The 27,923-nt window shown below is 37.3% G+C and overlaps 1 protein-coding gene across 4 annotated transcripts in view; it reads left to right on the top strand.

Annotated features, from left to right (window-relative positions):
* CKMT2 (creatine kinase, mitochondrial 2) overlaps positions 1–24,825 on the top strand; it is a 33,978-nt gene extending 9,153 nt beyond the window's left edge. For 2 of the 4 annotated variants that reach the window (XM_087958211.1, XM_087958212.1), the window contains 9 exons: positions 170–354; positions 1,945–2,143; positions 10,802–10,897; positions 11,864–12,085; positions 13,354–13,448; positions 20,604–20,727; positions 21,665–21,799; positions 22,005–22,130; positions 23,831–24,825. In XM_087958211.1, the coding sequence (XP_087814337.1) occupies positions 203–354; positions 1,945–2,143; positions 10,802–10,897; positions 11,864–12,085; positions 13,354–13,448; positions 20,604–20,727; positions 21,665–21,799; positions 22,005–22,130; positions 23,831–23,950 (1,269 nt within the window). In that variant the 5' untranslated portion in view covers positions 170–202 and the 3' untranslated portion in view covers positions 23,951–24,825. The remainder of the gene's footprint in view (positions 1–169; positions 355–1,944; positions 2,144–10,801; positions 10,898–11,863; positions 12,086–13,353; positions 13,449–20,603; positions 20,728–21,664; positions 21,800–22,004; positions 22,131–23,830) is intronic. The other 2 variants (XM_026671941.2, XM_087958213.1) reach the window with 1 other exon arrangement.
* Positions 24,826–27,923: the final 3,098 nt, after the last annotated feature.

The following is a 27,923-nucleotide window of genomic DNA, read 5'->3' as shown; positions in this document are numbered from 1 at the left end:
TCCAATTACTTTCAGCTTTTTCATTGCCCTATTTTTTAAAAAATTATTGACCGCCATGAAAGAAGAGTCCTGCAAAGGATGCAGTTTGACTGGATGGATATTTTGCTGTGTTTGTTCTACAGGATGTGCTTCTGATTTCTCTGATTTTCACTTTTTTTTTTTTTGACAGTGGGCATCTTTCAAAAAGATTAGGTGAGAAAAAATGGCTAATGCATTTGCACGTCTCCTGCTTGGTCGAAGAACTGCTGTTTTAGTTGCAACAGTCAGTACTGGAGCTATGGCTACTGGATACTTTTTAAATCAGCAAAATGTGAAAGCTGAAAGTTTTGGACATAAGAAATTATTTCCTCCCAGGTAATAATTTGATACAGATACTTGAAAATACATTGGTTTGAAAATCTAAAAATCTCTGTTGAATGTTCTGTATAGTAAGGTTAAGGGGGAGTATGATTATCATTAGAAAGGAGTCTCAAAAGTTTTTAAATTTATTTTTTTACAGAAAGAATAGCACATACAGTGACTGTGAAATTTGACAATGGGTGTAGAAATCCAGGAGGAATGGAAAATATTTCCCAGGATGCAAAGGGAACTAGGAATGTGGAAAATAGGGCAGGCCAAAAACCTTGCCAATAAAGTAATGGAAAAGAGTGAAATCTTAAATTGTTGCTAAATATCTCACTCATAAACTGAGGGGATGAAAACTCAAGTAGAGAAAAATTAATATTGAATAGGAGGTGAAATGAATGGGAAATCAGAAGCTGAATTTAAAAGGCTGTTTCAGATTAGTAATTTTGGCACAAATCCAATGCTACTATTATAAATTAAAGCTATCGTGCTTTCTCTTCAATATGCAGGTATATGATTAGAATAATGTCTTTATTTAGAAATATACTATTACATTTCATAAGACCTGCTATCTTACAAATGTATACTAGATTCTAATCTAAAACTTTTATAATAATTAAAAGGTAGTATTATTCATTTCACTGATAACCTATTTTTCTCCAAGTGATATCCTTTATTTAATCTCTACAATAATTATAGGGGACAGGTAAGATTGAGAGTGGCTAAATGGTCTGTTTTCACTGAATTAATTCATGATTGGTTGGCGTACAATAATTGGGCAACCTATTCTTCTGTTAAAATCTGATTTGTAATATTGGGATGCAAAATATCCATATCTGAATATTTAATTTGGTTGGGTTAGATCTGGGGAGTCCCAGGTCCTAATCTCATCCAGCCATAAGGCTCATTGGATCTTTCTGGGTCAGTTGCTATGATCCATATTGCAAGACTGATGTAAAGATAAAATTTGGCAGCGGAAAAGCCATCTAAAGCTACCTTGTATCCCTAAAAGAAAGATGGGATGGAAATGTCATAAAGAAATAAAATGTAAAGAGACATAATAAAACTTATTCATATCAGTTATTTCTTCAGTTTATGCATCTTGTTCTGGAAGTGAAAGAGAAACACACAAATATGTATTTTGAAGGTATTTTTCCCCTTTCCATCTGTCCAAGTGCTGCCATTCTTGACTGAAACTAACACTGCCATTTCAGCTGGAAACCAGCATACTCCAAAGTTACACTGTTAGGTTTGTTTCTCTTACAAATCATAAATGCCCATCTGATAACTCTTCTGCTGTTTTTCTTAAACTATCAAAATCATTGGAAAATATACAGATTGCTTTTCATTCTTAAAGGCATCCAAGACTTGTAGAATAGTAGGGTGCTGATTCAGAGGTCTCCAAACTTGGCAACTTTAAAAACTTGTGGATGTCAACTACCAGAATTCCTCAGCCAGCATAGCTTTAAAGTAGTTTTAAAGTTGCCAAGTTTGGGAACCCCTATGCTGATTGAATGCCACTGTTTCTATTAATGAAGTGATAAGTGGAAACAAGCATTTCCTGCTCAATACTGAAGCTTTAAATTTCTTTCTACTCAGTGCAGACTACCCTGATCTTCGCAAACATAACAACTGCATGGCGGAGTGCCTCACTCCAAACATCTATGCCAAACTGAGGGATAAGATGACCCCCGGAGGCTACACACTGGATCAGTGCATCCAAACTGGTGTTGATAATCCTGGACACCCTTTCATTAAAACAGTGGGCATGGTCGCAGGAGATGAAGAATCCTATGAGGTGAAACAGTTTGTATCATATCACAGGGTTTCTTCGACATCTTCATTTATTTCATAAAAACATTAGAGAATGATGGATGCATCGCAAATAGGCAGCTTTTTAGGAAGACAAGGAGGTCAGCACAAAATTCAAGCCATGGGATTAATCCTGGTATTTTGTTTTTGTCTTTGGGGAAGTTTGCTGGATTTTTTTTTTTTTTAAATCTCTCTGGGTGAAATTTAGTGGGGGAAAAAACAGCATAAAAGACATACTCTGCATAACCATGTCTTGGATAATAAAAATGCAGCACAGAAGGGTAGAAAGTTAGCACCCACCCCTCCCCTAGAAGAATTATTCTAGGAAATATTAAAAAGGCAGAATATTATACCTTCCTAGATGAGAAAGGGAGAAACATGCTCTTGGAAAGGAGCCCCCACCTTTGTTAATAGCCCCAGAAAGACTGGGCCATCATATCTACAAGACAAAAGGCCTTCAGCTCCAGGGTGATAGGATTAGCCCTCACTCAAGATCCAAACCAGGACAAAGTCATTAATCCATAATAGGAATTGCCCAACACCCTTTCAGAACATAACCCTCTTCATTACCTCATCACCCATCAAGATTCAACCAAGCCTGGGACACAGAGAACACAAGGTTAGCTGGACCCCGCATAGCCCCCTGTGAGTCTGACAACCAATACAATACATTTCTTGCAAGTCCCAAGAGAGGGTATAAATTTATCTCACTCTCCACTCCATGTGGTCATCTACCCAGAATGACATGTGCTTGATAGTTCTGCTTCACCATTAAACCATCCTTCCAAGCAGCCTCCATGTTTCCAGTGTCTTTCTCCCCACTTGGAACTGAACCCAGATGTACATTTCTTCCAACAGAAGGCAACATGTATTGGCTTCCAGTAGCTGACTTGTCTGCTCAGCTTAAAAATGAGCCCCTTGTCAATGAATTGAAACAAAAGTCTAATTGTAAAAGTATCCAGCTACTCTCACATGCGTGCACCTTCAGTGTTCAGCCACATGATCACAGAGACGTCTTCGGACAGTGGCTGGTTCTTCAGCTTTGAGCACCGCTCCCTAGAGCAGAAAACGACTAGCACATATGTGCGAGGGGAACCTTTACCTTTACTTTACTGTCACATGAAAGATCAGCTATGTAAATATCCACATTATTATGCATTTTCTATAGACAGTTAGATTATTAAATAATGGACAACCAGTGTCCAAACGAAAAGCTGAGATTTCAATACCTTGATAATACAAGCTTGTATCAATATACTTAGTTTAACAGGACACAGGAGGAGGCATCACAAAATCTAGATGGAAGCCTGTATATATATATATACATGTATATATATATATATATTTTTTTTCTTAAGTTTTCATGGGTACTTACATGTATGGCCTTCAACTTTGTTCGGTGTTTTCCCACGTCATTATAGTTGTGCTTTTAAAGTTGTAGCAACGTTTCAGCAGAATCTCATCTGCCATCATCAGGCTTCTGTATTGTGTCCGTCTGTGAGTCAGACTTTACAGTGGTTTCAGATTTAAATTTGGGGCAGCCTATTGCTGTGCCAGAATGGTTTTTTCTTCATCCTGATTGGTTGGGAGTCTTGGTCTGTGTTTATTGGTCTCGGAGTTTGCTGTGTTCTGCTTGATTGGTGTCTCTAATATCTTCTGTCTGTTTTTGGCTCTTGTTGTATCTTGATTGGCTGGCAGCATTGTGTTACTTTATTGGAGGTCTTTAGTGCAGCTTGGCTTCGGGTAAATGGACGGCTATCATTAGTTAGGAAGCTGGGTTTCATCTGGGTGCCTGGTTGGGATGTGTTTGAGCTGGAGGTATCAGGGGGATCTGTTTGTGCCCAGGTGTTTGCCTGGCTTGTGGTGTGGAGATTTTTTGTTTGTGAGTGCAGGCTTCCAAATGATTGACAGCCTGGTGGAATCATCTCTTCTGTTCATGCTTTCTGGTCTTTTTCAATCTCTATGGCTTCTCTGATGATTCTGTGGCTGGAATTTTCTATAGTGGCTAGGGTTTTGGTGCCATTGAAGTTGATGCTATGACCTGTGGCTTCCATGTGTTGGACTAGTGAGGAAGTGTGTTCCAGCTTTTTGACTGCATTTTTGTGTTCATCCAGGCGGGTGCTTATTCTTCTATTGGTCTGTCCAATGTATGTGGCCGGGCATGATGCACAGGGGACTTCGTATATGCCTTGGTTTTCCAGGTCAATTTTGTCTTTGGGGTTTCTGAGGATGGCTGCTATTTTTCTGTCTGTTTTGAAGGAAGTCTTGATGTGGTGTCTGTATAGTATCTTACAAATTTTGTCTGTAGTGCCTCTTATGTAGGGCAGGACAGCTGTTCCATGGGTCTGTTCATCTTCTGGGTCTCTATTATGTCTCAGTGTGTTGTTGTGGATCAAGTTGGTGATTTTGCTTTTGTGGAAGCCGTTGGCTGTCAATATTTTAGTCAGGTGCATAGTTCAGTCTTAATGTGTGTCTTGTCTGCCAGGCGTTTGGTTCTAGTAATTAGTGTTTTAGCCACGGAGTTTATCTGTGCTGGGTGGTGGTGGGATTGGGCGTTGAGGTAGCGGTTGGTGTGTGTTTTCTTCTGGTATATGGTGTGTCCTAGTGTGCCATCTGTTTTTTGTAGATTAGTACATCTAGGAATGGTAGTTGTTTGTTTGTTTCTGTTTCCATGGTGAACTTGATTTTGGGGTGTGCGCTGTTTAGGTGTGTTAGGAAATTGTTTAGGTTTTCTTGTCCATGGGGCCAAATCACGAATGTGTCATCGATGTATCTTAACCATAGTTTGGGTTTGAGGGTGACATTGGCCAGGGCTCTGGATTCGAATTCTTCCATGAACAGGTTTGCAATGACAGGTGACAGTGGTGATCCCATGGGGCTCCTTCTATTTGTTTGTATCTTTGTCCTTTGTATATGAAATATGTGTTGGTTAAGCAGTGTTCTGTTAGTTCCATGAGGTGTTTAGCTGGTTGGTATTTATTTTTGATGATTTCAAGGGTCTCTTTATCGGGACTTGAGTGAATAGTGAAACCACGTCAAAACTTACAAGCAGATCTTCTTGCTCCACGTGTAGATCTTTGATCATTTCCAAGAAGTGGTATGAGTTTTGTACATGAGAAGCTGCTGTTTCAGCATGGGGCTGTAGCTCTTTGCTAGGTGTTTAGCTAGGTTTTGTAGTGGTGCTCCTCTGGAGCTGACTATGGGTCTGAGAGGTATGCCTTCTTTGTGTATTTTTGGGAGGCTGTATAGTTTGGGGCATCTGGAAGATTTCTCTGGGTATGATCGTGTGTTGGATCTCTTTGCTTATGTGGCTGGTTATAATTTTCTTCTTGGTTAATTTTTCCAGATATGTGGTTGGGTCTGTGTTTATGGGTTTGTATGTGGAGTCTTGAAGTAGGTCTGTCAATTTTGTTTCATAGTCTTTTCTGTCCATTACTACAGTGGCATTCCCTTTATCTGCTGGGAGGATGATTATGCTGCTGTCTCTTTTCAGGGTTTGTAGCGCTTTAATTTCATTTTGCTGTAAGTTGCTTTTTGGTGGTTTGCTTGTGCATAGGATGTTGGTAACTTGGTGTCTTATTTTATCAGCTTCATCTGTATTTAATTTAGTTAGGCTGGATTCTACTGCACATATGATGGATTCTGTGGGGATTTTTGGGGTGCTATAGCATAGTTGAATCCTTTGGTTAGGACTTCTGTTTCTGTTTTGGTGAGTTCTCTGTTGGAAACATTGTACACTAATTGTTTCAGGTATTGTTGTGAGTTGTTGGGGGTTTTCTTGTCATGTTCTAATTTCTTTAATTTTTTCAAGAGCTTTGCCTGTTTGTAAGTGCTTGCAGATTCTGATCTCCAAGTTGTGAGTTGTTTTATCTTGTCCCAAAGTAGAGGGTGGATTTTGCTGCTCAATTCCAGGTGTAGTGCTAGCAAATCTTTGTTTAACTGATCTAATTGGAATCTCTTACTGTGGAGCTCGTTCCTTAGTAGAGCCATTTCAGTTCTTTTCAGGATACGTTTAGTGGCTGCTGTGCTTTGATGAAATTTTAATTTGAAGCAGGTTGGTGTAGTATTGTTATCTCTGCAGCTGCGTAGGAATTGGAGGTCCTCCTCTACTTTGGGACAAGATAAAACAACTCACAACTTGTAAACACCTAGCAAAAGAGCTACAGCCCCATGCTGAAACAGCAGTTTCTCATGTACAAAACTCATACCACTTCTTGGAAATGATCAAAGATCTACACGTGGAGCAAGAAGATCTGCTTGTAAGTTTTGACGTGGTTTCACTATTCACTCAAGTCCCGATAAAAGAGACCCTTGAAATCATCAAAAATAAATACCAACCAGCTAAACACCTCATGGAACTAATAGAACACTGCTTAACCAACACATATTTCATATACAAAGGACAAAGATACAAACAAATAGAAGCAGCCCCCATGGGATCACCACTGTCACCTGTCATTGCAAACCTGTTCATGGAAGAATTCAATCCAGAGCCCTGGCCAATGCCACCTCAAACCCAAACTATGGTTAAGATACATCGATGACACATTCGTGATTTGGCCCCATGGACAAGAAAACCTAAACAATTTCCTAACACACCTAAACAGCGCACACCCCAAAATCAAGTTCACCATGGAAACAGAAACAAACAAACAACTACCATTCCTAGATGTACTAATCTACAAAAAACAGATGGCACACTAGGACACACCATATACCAGAAGAAAACACACACCAACCGCTACCTCAACGCCCAATCCCACCACCACCCAGCACAGATAAACTCCGTGGCTAAAACACTAATTACTAGAACCAAACGCCTGGCAGACAAGACACACATTAAGACTGAACTATGCACCCTGACTAAAATATTGACAGCCAACGGCTTCACAAAAGCAAAATCACCAACTTGATCCACAACAACACACTGAGACATAATAGAGACCCAGAAGATGAACAGACCCATGGAACAGCTGTCCTGCCCTACATAAGAGGCACTACAGACAAAATTTGTAAGATACTATACAGACACCACATCAAGACTTCCTTCAAAACAGACAGAAAAATAGCAGCCATCCTCAGAAACCCCAAAGACAAAATTGACCTGGAAAACCAAGGCATATCGCGAAGTCCCTGTGCATCATGCCCGGCCACATACATTGGACAGACCAATAGAAGAATAAGCACCCGCCTGGATGAACACAAAAATGCAGTCAAAAAGCTGGAACACACTTCCTCACTAGTCCAACACATGGAAGCCACAGGTCATAGCATCAACTTCAATGGCACCAAAACCCTAGCCACTATAGAAAATTCCAGCCACAGAATCATCAGAGAAGCCATAGAGATTGAAAAAGACCAGAAAGCATGAACAGAAGAGATGATTCCACCAGGCTGTCAATCATTTGGAAGCCTGCACTCACAAACAAAAATCTCCACACCACAAGTCAGGCAAACACCTGGGCACAAACAGATCCCCTGATACCTCCAGCTCAAACACATCCCAACCAGGCACCCAGATGAAACCCAGCTTCCTAACTAATGATAGCCGTCCATTTACCGGAAGCTGCACTAAAGACCTCCAATAAAGTAACACAATGCTGCCAGCCAATCAAGATACAACAAGAGCCAAAAACAGACAGAAGATATTAGAGACACCAATCAAGCAGAACACAGCAAACTCCGAGACCAATAAACACAGACCAAGACTCCCAACCAATCAGGATGAAGAAAAAACCATTCTGGCACAGCAATAGGCTGCCCCATTTAAATCTGAAACCACTGTAAAGTCTGACTCACAGACGGATACAGAAGCCTGATGATGGCAGATGAGATTCTGCTGAAAGCGTTGCTACAACTTTAAAAGCACAACTATAATGACGTGGGAAAACACCCGAACAAAGTTGAAGGCCATACGTGTGTATATATATATATATATATATATATATATATATATATATATATATATATATATATATATATATATATATATATATATATATATATATGTTTTCTTAAGTTTTCGCGGTACTTACATGTATGGTGTTCGGCTTGGTTCGGTATTTTCCCACGTCATTGTAGTTGTTCTTTTAAAGTTGTAGCAACGTTTCAGCAGAATCTCATCTGCCATCATCAGGCTTCTGTATTGTGTCCGTCTGTGAGTCAGACTTTACAGTGGTTTCAGATTTGAATTTGGGGCAGCCTATTGCTGTGCCAGAATGGTTTTTCTTCATCCTGATTGGTTGGGAGTCTTGGTCTGTGTTTATTGGTCTCGGAGTTTGCTGTGTTCTGCTTGATTGGTGTCTCTAATATCTTCTGTCTGTTTTTTGGCTCTTTTTGTATCTTGATTGGCTGGCAGCATTGTGTTGCTTTAATGGAGGCCTTTAGTGCAGCTTGGCTTCGGGTAAATGGACGGCTATCATTAGTTAGGAAGCTGGGTTTCATCTGGGTGCCTGGTTGGGATGTGTTTGAGCTGGAGGTATCAGGGGGATCTGTTTGTGCCCAGGTGTTTGCCTGGCTTGTGGTGTGGAGATTTTTTGTTTGTGAGTGCAGGCTTCCAAATGATTGACAGCCTGGTGGAATCATCTCTTCTATTCATGCTTTCTGGTCTTTTTCAATCTCTATGGCTTCTCTGATGATTCTGTGATTAGGGTTTTCTATAGTGGCCAGGGTTTTGGTGCCATTGAAGTTGATGCTATGACCTGTGGCTTCCATGTGTTGGACTAGTGAGGAAGTGTGTTCCAGCTTTTTGACTGCATTTTGTGTTCATCCAGGCGGGTGCTTATTCTTCTATTGGTCTGTCCAATGTATGTGGCCGGGCATGATGCACAGGGGACTTCGTATATGCCTTGGTTTTCCAGGTCAATTTTATCTTTGGGGTTGCTAAGGATGGCTGCTATTTTTCTGTCTGTTTTGAAGGCAGTCCTGATGTGATGTCTGTGTAGTACCTTACTAATTTTGTCTGTAGTACCTCTTATGTAGGGCAGGACAGCTGTTCCATAGGTCTGTTCATCTTCTGGGTCTCTATTATGTTTCAGTGTGTTTTTGTGGATCAAGCTGGTGATTTTGCTTTTGTGGAAGCCGTTGGCTGTCAGTACTTTAGTCAGGGTGCATAGTTCAGTCTTAATGTGTGTCTTGGTTGGTTAAGCAGTACATATATGTATATGTATATGTATATGTATATGTATATGTATATGTATATGTATATGTATATGTATATGTATATGTATATGTATGTATGTATGTATGCATGCATTTTTAATAAAGAATCCTCTTAAAATATTTATGCACTAATTTTCTGGGTCCAGAATAAGAACAATAGACTCTTATTTTATTTATTATCGTCACATAATAACAGAATCCAACACTTTAGTGTTTGGCAGAATAAAATAAGCAGAGGCAGCCCAGTGTCTCCTGGGTTTGCCTGAAGTATATAACAGAGTGATCAGATAAAACTTCTCTTTGCCAAAAGTTCCATAGCAGAGCTTGCACTGCTCCCCAGAAACAGGAGGAAATAAATAATTTCTGTAGATTTTCAAAACAAATGTTTCCAAAGTTTTATAGAGACTAGGAAAAGGTGGCAAACCTACTGTGAGTGTTCCTCTATTTTTTTCTCCTTATTAAATCAATGCAATGGAAGAAAGAGGGGTCTTAAAGTGTCTGGGAAATTTATTAAACAATAAAATTTTCTTTGGCACATTACAGCTCATTGTGCCCTGCCCTTTCTCATTTATTTCTTATTAAACTTGAACAAAGTAACCACAGTGAACCCTCTTAAAATGTGATAATGGGTCTTTTAGTTTTTGCCTTTGTTTAGTAGTTCCAAGAACAACCTTGGAATCTTGTTTGGCAAATATCTTCCTTTCTATTTAAACATGCTCTGTGATATTTTAGGTATGGAATACCAAAAGCATTTCTTAAACTTGTTTTTGACTCCAGATTCCTTCCCATTTTCAAAAATTATGGAGGACCCCAAAACAGCTTTTGTTTGTATGAATTATATTTATTAATATTAATTATATTAAAAATTAAAACTGATGCATTCACTGCTTCTAACACTTCTCATTATTGTTTGATGGGATTAGTGTATTACTTTTCAGCATAGGCTGGCAAATAATTTTGATTTGGTGGACCCCTGACAGGATCTTGGGGACCCTGTGTCCATATTTTAAGAAACATTGATCTAGAAGATGGTCAATGGTTCAATACAGCATTCAGACTACAAAGTAAACCACCCAAGAATTTCCCCCTCATCCCCAAGTCTAGGTCCTGCATCAATCACCTATCAGGGTGGTCAAAGTTTTATTTTCCCAAAATGCTTGAAGCCAAAATATAAATGAGGCTAGCTAATCAATACATTGTAGAATTCCTGGAGCTGAGATACCACTACAGTATGCTTGAGGATCTTGTTCAGGAAGGCAAACTGCAATTTGTTAAAAATTATTCAAAGAAGTACCAAGAAAATTAACAATGTGTGCGGTGGTTTTATATTATTGAGAATTTTGGGCATTTCTTCAGACTGATTTATGAGCATAGATAGCCTGAACAAAATAAATAATCTACAAAATAAATGATTAAAAAATAAAAATAAATCGCATGGGGGGGGAAACTAAATACAAAGTAATATACTTTATTGACTTGACAGGTATTTGCTGAGATTTTTGATCCTGTTATCAAAGTAAGACATAATGGATATGACCCCAAACTAATGAAGCATCGTACTGACTTGGATTCTTCAAAGGTAGGACCTAACTTAAGTCTTAAAGAGGGGGAAAAAAAACTGAAGAAAACTGGTTTGAGAATAGCAGTAAAAGAATATTATGGTTGATAATAGTATTTCAGTACTACCTTCTCAAAAATTATTTTACGACAGCTTAGATGGATAGGACCAAATAAAACATACCACAAGCCAAACCAAATAAAACTCCCTTAACAAACTAACAAAAATATGTGCTACATTAAAGCAACTATAGGATACTCAGCGAGTGTCCTCTTAGCTCTGTAAACAGTATAACCCACATGTATCTGCACTGTGTGTTTTTATTGTGCCATCTGTCCCAAAGCTGCTATGGGATAGGAGGTAATTCATATGGGAGATATGACATGCATATTTTGCAGTTATATAAAGTATACAAGTACCTTTATTCTGGATAGTTACACACTTTTCCCAGGTTTAAAATGAAAAACAACAACACCCTACTAAATTTCTGACTGAAATACTCTTAGATTCTACTTGCTTTATTTCCCAGATTTGTTCCTTCACTTCAAAATCTAAAGCCACGTTTCTCCATATTGCTGTCCAGCCACTTCAGAGCTTTTCCCTGAGTTACAAATAATATTGGTATTCTTGCTGCATTTATTTCGTGTCAGGATGTGTATTCTGTGTATTTGTATATGTGTATTTGTAAAACAGAAAACAAGGTATCTGCAAAGAAAGGGGGTGGAATTAAGATGCGGATACAGCTCCAAAATTGAAGTCTGCTCCTTTTACACATGCCATAATCCCTGTAAAATTGGGGCCAGGGCTTTGACAATGATCATGGTTTCCATATTGACTGTTTTAACTTGCTAATCTTGATACCACACAACTGGCTGAGATAAGGATTAGGGTTCTTTCTCACCAAAATATCTGAGGCTGATCCTGAGTATCCTTGGGTATAATTCACAACTGTCTCAATATATTTTCAAACTCTTTGATTTTGGACAGATTGCCCAAGGACAATTTGATGAGCGTTATGTTTTATCCTCCCGTGTACGCACGGGACGAAGTGTTCGTGGCCTGAGCCTCCCTCCCGCCTGCTCCAGGGCAGAGAGAAGAGCTGTTGAAAACGTTGTTGTCACTGCCTTGTCTGGGCTGAAACGAGACCTTGCTGGAAAATATTATAGCTTGACAACTATGTCTGAAAAGGAGCAACAACAGCTAATTGATGTAAGTTTAATGCCAAACCTGAGCATAGGTAAGAAGGCTATGACTAACAATGTGAAGAGTCTTTCCTGAAGTAACTCCTGGAGATTACATGGACATGGTTATGAGGACATGGAAGTAACTGTCCTTGCATTCTTCTGGGCCTTTCAGTTTCCCAGTTTTGTTTATAATTCTGAGTTTTCCTGAGGTTCTACAATAATTCTGCTTGGATTTTCTGAGATCAACCAAAGTTGGTTAGGCTGGTTAGGTAAGAGAGTTACTCTGGGGCAAGCAGGTTAATTTGGTTTTGATAGGATTAGACAAAGAGAAGAGCTGGTATTCACCCTGTCATGTTTAAAAGATCAGGAGAAAACAGAGTCTTCATTTTGTTGGTTAGATTTATTTTCTTCACCACACTAGAATATAACAAACTATTCCTTGCCTGTTGAATATCAATCAATCAACATTTTCCAGCTGTAATTGATTTTTCTTCCCCCTCATCACAATATAAGCAAATTATGCATTCTGACAAGATCCAAGCAATATTAAACACATGCAAATATATATTCACACTAACATAACTCTTTTATTTGTGGAATTCTGAAAATAATATCATACCCTCAGATAACTCTAGAAAGTATGCAAGAATTCATAATTCATTGATTTAAAAATATTTATGTGAGGGCCTGGGTAAAATGAGGGTTAAAAATAAATGTAAAGATAAAATGCAAATACACTGCAATCCTAAGAACACTTAGGAAATGTGTTAATGAACAGACTTGTAAGTACACATAAAACAAAACTGAGTTGTAATTGAGGATTAAACAGAAAGGAAGAGCAGAATTAATCAGCAAAAGCAATATAAAAAGATTAGAATAAATTAGTTTTTTATTTCTATTGTTATTTTAATAAGCCTTGTGTCTTATTTGTGAGTATTGATTAATTAAATATTAAGTAAAAGCAGCAGGTATGACTCAAATCTTATTTTATGATTCCTTAAAGTTAATTTAACTCTATGTTGAATTTAAATGTATTAAGCATAATTTAATTTTATTTTAAAATACTTTTAATACTTTAATAGTTTCTTTCTATTAATGCTTTACAAAACCTTAAAACTACATGAAATTAAAAACATAGTCATCTATATTGGAAACACAGTCTTTTATTTCCAGGGGAAAAAAACAAGTATTATTTTTCTGCACTCTTCACCTCTGTGAACTGATTCATCATTATAATTCAACTTTTTTCTTTTTCTTTTCTTTCCCTCTGCCTTGAATTATGCTGGTCTCCAGGACCATTTCCTATTTGATAAGCCAGTTTCCCCTTTGTTAACATGTGCTGGAATGGCCCGTGACTGGCCAGATGCCAGAGGAATATGGTACGAAATGTGAGCTGTGCATGTTTTCAATGTGAACAAATAATTATACTAGTTTCTAACTCAGTTGCTACTATTCCTAATTCTGAGCACATTTGGCATACACATTCTCTTCTTCCAGTACATAATCTTTAAGCTTGCAGTCAGCAATATTTTGGGGGCCATGAGTGACCAGCTGTCAGAAATTTGGATGGGTGACATGAGAAAGGAGAATTCAGGAATGTTGTTTTTGTTTTGTTTTGAATAGATGACTATTCCAGAGCTTACATTACAATGTCTCATTCTTTCTCACCTCAATATGGCAGGAAACCACTTTGAATTTTCATCAATCATGGTCAGAGGTAATACCAAGGACCACCAAAAAGGATGTTTTTAAGGCTGCCCATGGCCCTGGGCCTTTTTTTTTTTTTTAATTAAAAACATCTGTGATCAAAGAGGCAACAATAACAAATAAAAAAAAAGAAAAGACATTGGGGATTTGGATCCTTTTCTTTGTTTCTATTTTTAATTGTCAAGAAATGGCTAATAAAGTCCATAGATATATTCTGGGGCATGATTTCATTACCTTGCTTTCACTAATGCATGTGTGTGTGTTTTATGTTTTATCTTTTTTGTTTTATGAACAAAACTGCTTTATTTAATAAAAGAAAGTAAATAAGGAAAATTGCTTTCTTTAATAAAACAGTGATAATCAATGTTTTGAAACTTCTTGTACAGGTGAACTATTTTATACTTTTTAATTTCTAAATTAGATTCTAAATTTGAATCTAACAACATGTAAAGTGTAAGGTATGTGTTGCAGTTCTTGAATTATCAATTCCTTTCTATGCTCCATTAGCACATTTTTTCATCATGTTTTAATGTAAAATGTTTGAAATAAAAAACTACATGAGCTATGAAATGAAATGTTTTTATACATTTCTATTACAATGTCTATATTCAAAGGAGCTACTATTTTGGTTAAAAGTTTACAATCAAGTACAGTGGAACCTCAGATTGCGACTAATCTGTTCAGTTGCAATCCGATTTGGTCGTGACCAGAAGCACGACCGACTGCACATGCACGGACGGACTGCATATGCACAGAAGGGGAAATTGCCACAGCAAGGGAACCTGCAGCCAGGTTTTTTTGCCATCTGATTTTTGAATCGTGACCCGATTCTAAAATTGGGTAGATTTTTTGGTTGGAACCTGATTTGATTGTGAACAGGAGTGTTTGTGACCCAAGATTCCACTGTATAGGTATCAGAATGTACAGCTCTTACTATACTGGTAAGTGAACTGAGAATAGCTATCAAACTCTGTGATGGTTATGTTTAAGTTCAGTTTGTAAAAATATTGACCATTATGGCACAAGAAGCAATAATGGAATTTGTTATTTATGGTTTAGTATGATGAGCAAATCCATCTTGTTAAAACATGAATTGTTTTAAATTTAAAAACATTTATAGGTTTTTCATTGGTTTATTACTTTTTTTTCCAATCGTACTTTGTATAAAGTTTGAACTAAGATATGTGATTGGTTTGCTGTTTCCTAACACATAACTGCATACTTGTCTGCCAAAATACACATGAGGAAGCTAAATGTTGCTGGACAATGAAAGCATTCCTAAAAAGCACCTGCTGTCACTTGCAGCTTGCTAAAACTCATCCTTTGTCTATTATATACAGAAGTTGGGAATAAATCCTGTTCTTCAATCCTTCCTTCAGTCTCAGTGCTGAACCCTTACTTTTGCAGAAGCTGCTGCCGATTTCATGTATGAAAACAAAACCGAGGCCTCTCAAAAGGGAGCACTGTTTTTAAAAATAACATTGTTTTCTTTTGAGGTTGAAATTAAAGAGAACAGCAAAATATCATGCATAGAGTAGTTACAGCCTCATTATCTGAAGAGAGAGAGGGAGCACAGGTTAATCGTGGTCAAACATCTTCCAGTAGACTTGCACGTTAACTACCTATCTAACAAGACTTTTCAAACTAGAATCGTATCTTCTATCTGCAATATTCTCTTATGTATCTATGCATTTTCTCCCCTCTCCCCTCATGTAGTTCAATCATAGGTACTATCAGGGGTGGCTTTCTACCGGTTCTGTCCACCTCTGTAGAACCGGTAGCTCTGAAGAGCAGCAGACATAGAACCAGTTTTTGCCCACCCACTCACCTGGGCTCTTACCTGACCTTTATTTCCTGATTTTTTCAACTTCAGCTGCCGTGCGAGGCACAGCTTCAGTTAAAAAAGCAGGAAAAAGGGGCTTTTTGAAAGGCTGCTTCTCTGCACGCAGCATGCTGATGACGATTTACAGGTGCGCCGGCAGCGTGCAGGGAAGCACATCGTAAATCACTGAACCTCGTAAATGACCAAACTGGTAGTTAACCCTGTTGGATCCCACCCCTGGGTACTATCAAACAGCCTTTCCCATATTCCAGTCATGCACCGCTGGGAATCTGCAACCCTTTTCAAGCTGAAGTCAGCATTTGGTCTCTGGGTGACTTTCTCAGTCCTGCACTCTCAAAGTTGGCAAATTCAGGTCAAAGAACACAAATGAAGCATGATGTTATATTATTTTGTATAATAACTTAGAATAATTAAATATAAAGAATATAAATATTCTTCATATATTGAACAATTATCTTGTTCATCACATTCAAATTAGAATCTCAATTTTACACTGACAACCAATATGAAGCTCTGCAAATTGCAGGACTAGTTATTATGCTGCTGTTCAGGCACCTAATGGATGTTTTCCTCAATATTCTTAAGGAATTTTCTACATTGTTTGCTAATAAGAACATTTGATACCCTTGGGGATGATTTCTATTATTGTTCTGAAACTTTCTTTCCTCTTAATGAGCTAAATTATATCTTGGTTTGCTAAAGAGCCACTTTTATTATACTGTAATAGAGCAGTAAAGGTTGCTTATTTTTTTGGCCCTTTTGCTGGATGGCATAGCTGTTCCATATAGTTCAGTATCTCTGCTAAAATGTTAATGAAAGCAACCAGGTCAGTACTGCTCATAAACAATTGTCATCAGGTAAAATCAGTTGGCTCTATCCTAACTTGGACTTCAAACTGGGACAGATCACAGAATATAAATTTAGCAATTAATGGTTCTGCTTATTCTTCCAAAGAACGTACACAGATATGCAGTGAGATGATGTCTATCACCTCTTCATTTTCCTCTTGCCCCTTTTGGAAATCAATTTGATCAGGACAGGATTGGTTCCATGGTTAAGATATGTGTTCAATATGTTCTTCTTTTAGGGATGTGTTCTCTCTACCTATAGAAGGCAGTAATAAACCCTTTATTGGAGAAAAAGCTTTATTAACCTGGGGATATATATAATGCTTCTTTTTTTGGAAAACTGATTAGAAGATTATGGCCTCCTAGCTCCAGGTGTGTCTGAATAATACTGAGTAATATTGACTTTCTGGATTCCCTTTAAAAAGGCTAGGATCTTGTGTTGAAATTGTTTGGTATTTATAGACTTCCTATGTTGAAAACTGGGCGAGGGAGTACAATTATACTAATTTTCCTGGGCTTCTGGTTGTTTTTAGTACCATCAACAATAATATCTTCCTGGGTTGTCTGGTGAGATTGAGCCATGGGCATCATTTTAACATTGTCTGATCAACCCTTTAGGTGTGTCTAGAACAGGGGTGTCAAACTCGATTTCATTGAGGGATGCATCAGGGTTGTGTTTGACCTCGGGGGGCTGGGGTAGGCATGGCTTGGGTGGGCATGTCCAGTATGACACCACTTGTGTTGGGGAGCACCTGTGGTGGTCTGAGTGCTCTACCAGAGAAAACTGGCTCCTGAGAGCCATTTTTGGCTGCAATGGCCTCCTACAACCCTCTGCCAGTGAAAATGGAGCTCAGAGGGGCACGTGTGCCCTCGCGAGCTCCATTTTCAGCTGGAATAGTATTCTGCAAACCTCTGCCAGCAAAAATGGAGCTTGAGAGGGCCATGCGCAGCCCTTGCAAGCTCTGTTTTCATTGGCAGAGGCACTGCGGGCCGGTCCTTCACTATTTCCAGGGCAGCCCCATGGGCCAGATCTATGTATCCCCACAGGCCAAATCTGGCTCCCAGACCTTGAGTTTGATACCCCTGGTTTAGAAGGTAGTGCTGGGAAAATGTTGTTCAACATTTCATGAAACTGTAGAGGGAACTTCATGCTAATATCTTCTAGCCCTATTGCTCTTTATTATTTACTTCACATTGCCTAATCCTGATAATGGGCTATATGATAAATCAGCCTGAAATTAAACCAGACAAGTATAAGTATTGTTGGTTGATAAAAACTGAGCATGGATATTGTTGTTTCTGCAGTTTTGGGTGGGGTTACTATTATCTATTAAACAGCAGGAGATTTTGACAGTTCTCTTGTTTTTCCATTCTTACTACATTTGCTGGTGGCAGCTATGAAGCTAAAAACCACCTTTGCACAATCACTCCTATTGCACTCGGCCATTTCTTCTTAATCAGTAGAATCTGGTGCAATGTCATAGTTATTGCAGTGTAGTCCTTTAAAGGTACCTTGCAGTATGCTATAAGGTTTAGCATTGCAGTTAGTCTAATGTTGTTTTACTTTTTCTATTTTATTGATCTCACTTTGAATTGCTCAGGGTTGTGGTTTATAAGATGGACAACCATGTTAGCCTTTAAAATAAAAATAAACTGTATAGAGCTCCATCACTTTCAAGAAGAGATTGGACTGCCATTTGTCAGAAATGGTATAGGGTCTCCCGCTTGGGTGGGGGGTTGGACTAGATGACCTACAAGGTCCCTTATAACTCTGATTATCTGTTATCTGTTAGATATACAAGTATAGAATCTGAGAATCTGCTGTACTGTCCTAGATGCAAAGTCCTAGATTCATATGATGCTTGCACAAAACAACCCGCATTAATTGGCCAACTTTTTCTTCTACTTCTTTTGTTCTTAGAGACTGTTTGCATACATCCCTGCAATTTTCTTGGCAAGGCTTTTCCGAAGTGGTTTGCCATTGCCTCCTTTCCTAGGGCTAAGAGATAATGACTGGGGCCAAGTCACCCAGCTGGCTTTGTGACTAGGCTGGGATGAGAACTCATTGATCTCCCAGTTTCCAGCCTAATGCCTCAATTGCTAGAACAAGCTGGGTCTCACCAACTGTTTACCAGCCTTCGTTTAATGTATTTATATTGATTGAGCTTTTAAGCCTTAAGCAACTTAGGATCTGACTATCCAAATTTTTACTTCATATGCTGCAAAACTGTCTTATTGTTAAGACCTGCCCAGGAAATTCTTTTGAAGATGTTGCTACTGTCAGAAGTTTTCTTTAATCCTGTTACTTCCAGGCTTGCCAGTTGCAATTGCCCACTGCCCCAATATTTAGAAAATCTGCCAAGACACATCATTTTCTTCAAGCGATTGCTACATGATTTTATTTATTTACTGTTGGTTTCAAATTTATATTTTAAACTTCTTATGTTCTAGTTTTGTTTGTAAAACTTTTAAGCTGCCTCAAATGCTCACTAAATCAGACAAGCTGGGTAATAAATCAAATACATAGGAAATTAATTAGTCCCAGCTGCACTGGGAAGAGAATTTAAGATATATTTTTCTTTTGCCTTACAGTGTTCTGAACACTGGCAGGGAATGCCAAAGAAATTTCTATACCAACCCTCTGTAACAAGACTAGCAGCAACAAGCAGATCATGTGTGAAGTCAACTGACACTAAAGTGCTGCTAAAGCAGGCGGGATGTCAGATTGTGTGGGCAGAACAGGCAGGGAGAAAACAATCCAAGTCTCAAAGGTGCCAGCTGATGAAGCATCTTCAGCCATTCAAAATGCAACCTTGGACTTTGAATTAGAAATCTTAAGAGTATTGCAATTTATCTTGGTAGAATGAAATAGAAACATTTTCAAAGAAAAGAGTGGAAAAATATCCAGCCTCTGTTTTATTATATTCAAAACCTTCACTTGTCTGCTTCATCAAGTTTTAAATCATATTAAAGATAAACATAATAAACAAATGTTCCCCTTAAACCAATGTTTTCTTGCATGATTATATGATATTCTCCATTATTTTAATTCTTATTCTCTAATGTGTGCTACTCATCCTGTCACAAGTAATAATATTAATACCTAGAAATCTTGTGGTCATCCCTTTTCATATTATATAATTATTTTGGCACTCCTGCTATAAAAAAAGTTTGTGTATTCCCTGCGTTGCCACATCCAAGCTGATGGCACCCCAGTACTCTGACAATGCTTTTTGCAATTTCCATTAAATGATCTCTTAAGGGGTTTTAAGAGAGCAACTGTTATTTCCTTGTGCAGAAGTAATATTACTCTCTAGTAAAGAAGGAACAACTTTCCAAAGAAAGCCTTAGGCATTATCTGGTGCAATGTTTCTTAACCTTTGCAACGCTAGGCTGTATGGACTTAAATTCCCAGGATTCCTCAGCCACATTCTGGGAGTTTTGGGATTTGAAGTCCGCACATTTAAGGTTGCCAACCTTGAGAAACACTGACTCAATGGGCTTAGCTTTATGCTGCCCTGAATACCTTGATTACTTTAAAGAGAATGGACAGAATGCAGAAGACACTCCTCTCAAACAACATGCTATTTCTGACCCAGATGCTATTTATACCTTGAAGTAGGGCTCCCATCTTTACTGGAATTTCCTCCATTTCTGTACCAGTTCTTCCCTGGATTTTTCAACAAACAAGTTGGTTTAGAGAAAATTTAGTTAGAGATGATGTTTCTCCCATCATTCCTATTCCATAATGTTTTAAACTTGAGGGACAGATTCATCTTCCGGTCAAAAAGCACCCCCATGCTTTTCCATTTCCAGTTCCCATAGCAGCCCAAGCTTCATGTTACCTTTGTTTCAAAATGTTCTAGTACAGCAGCAGTTTACTACAAGAAGGATTAGAGCTGTATGGTATTACTTTCTAAATAACTTTGGAAATTTGAAATTGTGTGGTTGCTAATTAAGGGAGGAATGCAACTTTGGAGAATCTTGAGTTACCCTTATTTTTGATGCCACCATGAAAGTCCCAACATGATAAATAACAAAAGGAAAAGGTAAAATGAAAGGACCAGAATCTCTGAAAATGGTTCAGAAACTCTGAAGGTTTCTGTGACCAGAACACTAATGAATTGTGCATATCTCTCAACCAGGCACAACAATGATAAAACATTCCTCATCTGGATCAATGAAGAGGATCACATTAGGGTGATCTCCATGGAAAAAGGCGGCAACATGAAGCGGGTTTTTGAAAGATTTTGTCGCGGATTGATAGAGGTGGATGCTTTTCTTTGACTGTTAAAAATGAATTTTTAGATTTTAATAAATGATCCATTTGTGCTTTTATGTTATTGCTGCTAATTTTTCTTTTTATTATATGTGATACCATTTGAGTAAAGCAGGACCCTCTAGTAGCAGAGTTAGGGCGCTTTAAAGTAGAGTGAGGTAATTGCTACAAGCAGCAAATACCGCATGTGTGTGTGTGTGTGTATGCTTCCATGTTTGTCAGACAGGATGGTTAAAAAATAGGAAATATTGCCATATTTTTAATTACAGCAATTAATTTACTATGCCTATATGTTTAAATTGTGACTGAACCAGATTTCAGTTTAATAGGAGGCAGGGTTTAAAGTTTTACAAAGTAGAAGTGGCAAGAATTGTGTTAAAATGACCTCCACCTCTCTGTGCGATAAAAGCAACTCTTCTAACATGCTGCTTTCAACAAAATATATTGTATTATTTTTAGATATGTATGTGCTATTTGTTTAGGTTAATCATCATAAGCAAATTACATTGTTTATTGTATTAAAAGATGGGATAAAATTCATAAAAAGTAAAAATATAGCTAGAAAAACTGAAATTGAACTGGTCAGTTTCTCAGCTGTGAAACATATATATATCTTTAAACAGCTGAGAAATCAAGACTATAAATTTTAGCACCCTTATCTCTAAATGGAAGCCCTGACTAAAATCAATAGTGTTGTCCTCTAAACTGAAACATGTAATGTGAAGATCTAATACAGGGTTATATCTGCCTCTGAAGCTTTAGCTTTATGGATTTATTTGATAGATAAAATGTCCTTTTTCTATCTGCAGCAGACTGTTGAAGCTTGTGAATTTGACAAACAACAGTCTGGATATAGACAACTAGTACTGTGCACAGATGGCACGTTAATATGCTAGGGTGATTCATTGAATTGTATTTCCTTTCCAGGTTGAGAGGTTAACTAAAGAACAAGGATGGGAATTTATGTGGAATGAACATTTAGGATTCATCCTGACCTGTCCATCTAATCTAGGCACTGGATTACGTGCAGGAGTTCATGTTAAACTTCCAAAACTTAGCAAAGTAAGTAAGCAATTTATATGACTCCTAAACATAAAACAATCTTTTGCGATGCCTGTAAAATCAATCCAGAAAAGTAAAACAGTGGCGACGTACTTCATTCCTCTTAAATGATTTAATTGGATGAACACGTGTTTACAAACATGCATGTTGTAAAAAAAAAAAGGCTCAGTATTTTTGTTTTCAGTAATTGTGCTTTATATTATAGGATCCCAGATTTTCAAAGATCCTGGAAAACCTGAGACTTCAGAAGCGTGGCACAGGTGGAGTTGATACAGCGGCTGTAGCAGATATATATGATATTTCCAACCTAGATCGCATGGGCCGATCAGAGGTAAGTTTCTGCCAAGTTTTTTTTTCCAAAGGGGCCCATGCCGAAGATAAACAATTATTTGTCTAAGTGTCTGAATGTCTAGGGAGATTCTCGGTCATTCAGGTCATGGTTGTCCTAAAGGTGCTTTTTCAAGAGGCAACTGGACATTCTAGTTTTTCTTTGAAGATAAGAAGTTTCTTCAGCTCTCACTGGATGGTGGGAAATTTTGGACAGAGAGGACCACTGGTTTGAAAGAGGGGTTAAAGAGGCCATCTATGTCCAAATTGAATAACCCTCTCTCAACAGAGGGGGAAGGATAGAACATCATCTATCTCCGTCTACAGTACAGTCCTTTCAAAAGTGCAAGAAGGCTACACACCCATTTTCACCACTTAGGTGACCCTGATGACACAGATAAAATTTATAGTCTTATCTGGTAGCCTAGCTTTCCACAAAAATTATTTTAAAACTCAGAAGTAAAAACCACACCAATGGCTCTTTTCAGTTAGGTTTTATCATACATAAAAAGATCTTGAAAAAATATACACCATTCCATTTATTTTACACGTCATTTTCCTCAGAGGCTACAGTTACAAAAAACATACCAAAAATCTTCCTCCAAACAGAAGAAAACGCCAGAATCACAGATATGTGAAAACCCTTATTCAGCGAAATGTGGTCCGTAGTTGCCCATTAGAGACATGGAAAATGATATATAATTAAACCATGGATAATGATAGCTACCTGTATAATTAAACATCCATATGCAGTATTTATACATGGAATAATATTTATTCAGAGGAGGACAATTGATTATAGAAAACTAAGTGTAGAATTACAACCCGAGTTGAATATTTCTGCCCTTAATTGTAAGGTTTTCCAATGCTGTTAATTCTTCACCCTTTTGATTTCTCCTATTTTAAGGACCACTGATCCAAATAAAGATGAATATTAGTGTTCTAGTGGTTTTTTTTTTTTAAATAATCATGCCCTCAACTCAAATAAGCAAATTTTGGGCAGAGGTACCCCTTCATCCTTATGCACCAGATCTCAGAGACACACGCCCGGCCCTCCTACTCCTCCAGTATCAAATTATGGAGGAGGGAGATCTTATTACTAACTTGGCATTCAATAGAACCAGCAAGAATTGCTCTAGCACTCAGACCTCAAGTTGGAACAGAGAAGCTGGAATTCATGGGCATGATCCAGATCTCCTTTCCTCCTTCCCTGTTATGGGTCCCCCGCCCCCCTTGTATTCTCTTCAGAAGATTGCCATCTTTATGCCAACTTTCCTGGGCTTTCTTCTGCTGAAGGCTTTTCATATCTAAACTAGTACTTTCACATATAACAACTGTGTTAATCTAGCATTTCCACAATTTAGGATTTTTAAAAGACAAAACAAAGGACTATATACTATTACCATGTAAAGGCTTTAACTGAGAAGCAAGCTACACACACTTTTTTTTTAAAAAAACTTGCAGATTAACTATTTCTAGATTTAACCACCTTGTATTGCAGGTGTATGCTTGCACTTTTCTTCCATGTTCTAACTTAGTTTTCTTCCACGTGGCCAATTAGTATGGCAAAATGACAAGAGATGGATTATTCACAATACACTTTTCTCCTAGAACCAAGAAATGGCATAGTCTAGGAAGAATTGTAAAGTATAATTTGCTGAAAACATAATAAACTATTATCAGAAACCTTTACTTTTATTTCAGGTGGAACTTGTTCAGTTAGTCATTGATGGCGTGAACTATATGATTGATTGTGAAAAGAAGCTGGAGAGAGGTCAAGACATCAAGATACCACCACCGCTGCCTCAGTTTGGCAAGAAATAAAACTGCTTCCAGTTATAAGCTGATTGAAAATATGTCTAGGGGGGTGACTATGTATTCTGTGTTGCTTTATAATATTAAAGAGAAATATGGACATTTTTCCTCAAATAGGTACCTATTAATCAGGGTGTTGGACAGGTTTGCTGAGAAGAAGACAAGAACGTAAGATACGAAAATGTGCAGAATACAAATGGTTATACATATCACTGCTGAAGAGTAGGGTTGCATTTGAAGATTAGAAGTCTTGGAGCATTTCCATGTGAAGTTTAATTTCTTTTAAAGTATACATATTTCTTTATTTTCCTTTCTCCAACTATTTCTTCCAATGTCCTGATTCCATTCCTTTTGTTCACATTTTCATCTTTCCTTAATCCTTCCTCTTACCCAGCTCCATTCCCCCGTCTTTTTTTTTTTTTGCTGTTTCTGGACACCAATATGCTTGACAGAGTGTAGTTTGTGCACATTAATTTGAATGATTGTTATAGATATATGGGAGCCAAATGTTACAAGCAAAGTACTAGTTATTACAAGCAATGCATTTTACTTTACACTTTAGCTAAATTCAATGCTTTTATTTATTCCTGGCAGGCATAGACACACATGCATACACATATACAAAAATGTGTCATATGCACACATTTATTTGACTGTGGGTGGGTGGACGGCAATTCCAAGATTGGTTTCAGATGGCGATGGCAACTTTTGACTGGCAAGATGAAGAATTTTTATAATTTTTTCTCTGTATACTTTATTTGAGTACGGAAAAAAGTATGTTAAATATTGGTTGTTTTCATTCAAAGCATAAATTAATGTAATATATTATTATATGTAAAATTAGATCTTAGTGGCATGTTAAATAAATACTTCATGATGCCTCAGATGCTACATATCTTTTCAATTCATTTTTAAAAAGACATGAGTTATTCATATAGACAACCCTGTGGCTTTGGCATAAGGGTATTATCCCAGCCTCACACTTGTGAGATCCCGGAGAGCAGAAACAGAGATGAAGCAGCTATGCCAGGGTCTTTTGTCACAGTACCCATGGGCAATGTCACTACTCATCAATAACAGTAATTCCAGTTATGTTCCCTCATGGAATTAATGCAAGGAGTTAAGGCTCTAAATGAGAATGTTACAATGATGTCACACTGCCTGAAATATGTGTATATTTCATGCAGAAGTCAAACAACCATATTGCTATTGTTCTGCTTAATCCCCGACAGGTACTTGCAATTTCACCCTTCTCAGTTTATTCAAATTAGTTAATTTTTGTTAATTTGCTGGTACCCTGTGAGTTTGGTTATTTTCCTGATATTTCATTACCAGACTAACTAACACTATCAGTGCACAGCAGTGGTGGGATTCAAAAATTTTTACTACCAGCTTGGTGGGCCTGGCAGGGGAAGGATAGTGTAAAATTTCCAGTCAGAGGTGGTATTTGCCGGTTCTCCGAACTACTCAAAATTTCCACCACTGGTTCTCCAGAACCGGTCAGAACCTGCTGAATACCACCTCTGGTGCACAGAGGATGGAGTTTGTTGGTTTATATATTTTAGCTTGCCTTGCCAGACACTATCATCCTATGCACCTATGATGCTACCTAATCTTATGATGAAATGTCTGCAGGAAAACAATCAAGCTCAGAAGCCACCAAGACTCCAATAGTTCAACCCTGAACTAGGTATGGTTCTACATCACTATTGGAGATGTAGGCATGTCTGTATGTTTGTGTGTGTGAGAGAGAGAGAGAAAGAGAGAGAAGGAAGGAGAGGCAGAAATTAACAGATCTAGAAAGCCTCTTTGAAGGTGAACAAAAGCAATTGGAGAGTATATCCTCAATTGGATGCTACTAATGTGATCCTTTTCAAGTATCACACATTTACTCAATAATCAGTTGAAATCAGTAAAATGTATTTCTGAATAAACATAGAGTAATAGATAAGATACATTTCTATTAGCGCTGACCTGAATTTTAAAAACCATCAGATATAACTTCTGGTGTGTTGTCTGTAAACTCAACACAAAATAACATTTATAATTCACATCTGCTAATGTCTTTTATGCTTAGTAAGAAATAAAATCTATTGATTTAAATTATATTAATTTTCAAAAATGCTTATTTGAAGCCAAGTTACAAATTAGGATTATGTTACTGATTTTTATTCAAACAGATATGAAGTGAGATACAAGTTGTTTATTAATTGCATTTTTAAATCTTTTTTTCTCATGCTCTATTGAAAACAGTCATGAGCAACCAGATAAAATTTATATTGAGATATTATTTTATTACACCAATACAAAAGACTTCATTTGATTACAAGATATTGCACATGCATTTTATTTTTCAAGAATGTTTCATCAAGCATAATGTTCTGTGATGTGCAGATAGACTCTCATGCATATGTGATAATAAGCAAATTAGATAGCAGTGAAGGAACCTAGATTCCCGAAGCTACTTATCTGGTGTATCTTCACCTCACAAAGCTTTGTTTTTTTATCACTCATTCCTATGGCTAGTTTTCAATGAACTGTTTATATCTTAACCAAGTACATCCTGTTTTGGCTTCTGCTATAAATCATCACATGGAGTGCCACAAGGGTAACAGCTCAAGTGTTTTTCAGAGAAAAGAATCTGGTGAAAATGCATTGCAGGAAGCAAAACAACTCAGAAGTCTTGCCAAAGATCCAAGGAACATGCAATTATATCTTAATTTAAAAAAATATGGGTTGGAAAGCTTTTTTTTAATTTTTAAAAATGAATCCTGATCTGGTATGATTTCCCTATTTCTCTGATAGTCTGTTATTCTGATAGAGATGCTAAATGCTAAATTTCCAATTATCTAAAATATAGACAACAAAGTACAAAAGTTTGTTGTTATTTATATCAATTAATCTGGGAGACATTGGGCTTCTATCAGTTTGATTCTGAGGAGTAGATGGTATTACTAATGTTAGATTGTATTAGGCAAACCCTCCAATATACAGTTTGTTTCTTGATTTCAGTAGTCTTAAATGGATAGGCTAATTATTTGAAAACTATTTGCAACTGGTGATAGAAAAAAATTGAACCAGGTAACATATAAAATTAATTAGGAGAATTATTTCTATATAAAACCTAAAACATTTGTCTTTTGTATATACTTTTTATGGGTATGATAAGAGACAAGATTCCTGTTTTAGATTTTACATAGGTAAATTCTTCTTCATTGGTAATAACTAGGAAATGCGTATGAAAGTTGTGCTACAAATATTTTGATATAGAAAAATATACATTATTCTTCTATAATTACATAAGAATATGCTGTGCAAGGAAGAAAGATACTGATTGTTGTGAGAAACATAATTAGAATGCTCAGCTAGGAGCATAATCAGATTTTTGAAAAATATATTATTTGTCTTTTATTAATAAAATATGATTGCAGTTTGTATTTTTATGAACAGGAACATAGAAACATATGGACATATATATATGATTTGAACAAGTCTGCCCTCATGGAACAAAATATAAGATTAAATCAAAAGTAATACTTAAAGAACCTATCAGTTGAATAAGCAACAGCTACAAATGAACTTTTTTCCCTGCAATACTTAAAGATAACTTTTATATTTTATTTAAATACATGCTAAAACAAAGGGGGGGGGGGGAAATCTGAAATTCTGGAAACCTGTCATTTATGTAGCTTTTGGGAATTGTATCTCCTTATATAACATCTCTCTCTTCCCTACTATTAACGGAGCTTTAAGTCCAAGATTTTTCAGTATATTAATCCTAGCCATTTTGTATCTACTACCCATGTATGCAGAATAGAATGATATTGGCACAAATTATGATTGATTATTTCAAAACTACATCAATTTTTAATTGTATGCATTCAATCAAGTGTTTCCTTTTCCTGATATCTTCTTTCATATTTCCTATGCTTTCATCTGGATCAGGGATGTCAAAGTCAATTTCATTGCAGGCCACATCAGG

The sequence above is a fragment of the Notechis scutatus genome, chromosome 2 (genome assembly GCF_049901735.1).
Source record: "Notechis scutatus isolate UNSWTSFEM ecotype Mainland chromosome 2, rNotScu1.2, whole genome shotgun sequence".
NCBI classification, from domain to species: domain Eukaryota; kingdom Metazoa; phylum Chordata; class Lepidosauria; order Squamata; family Elapidae; genus Notechis; species Notechis scutatus.
This window is presented reverse-complemented; position numbering and strand designations above follow the sequence as displayed.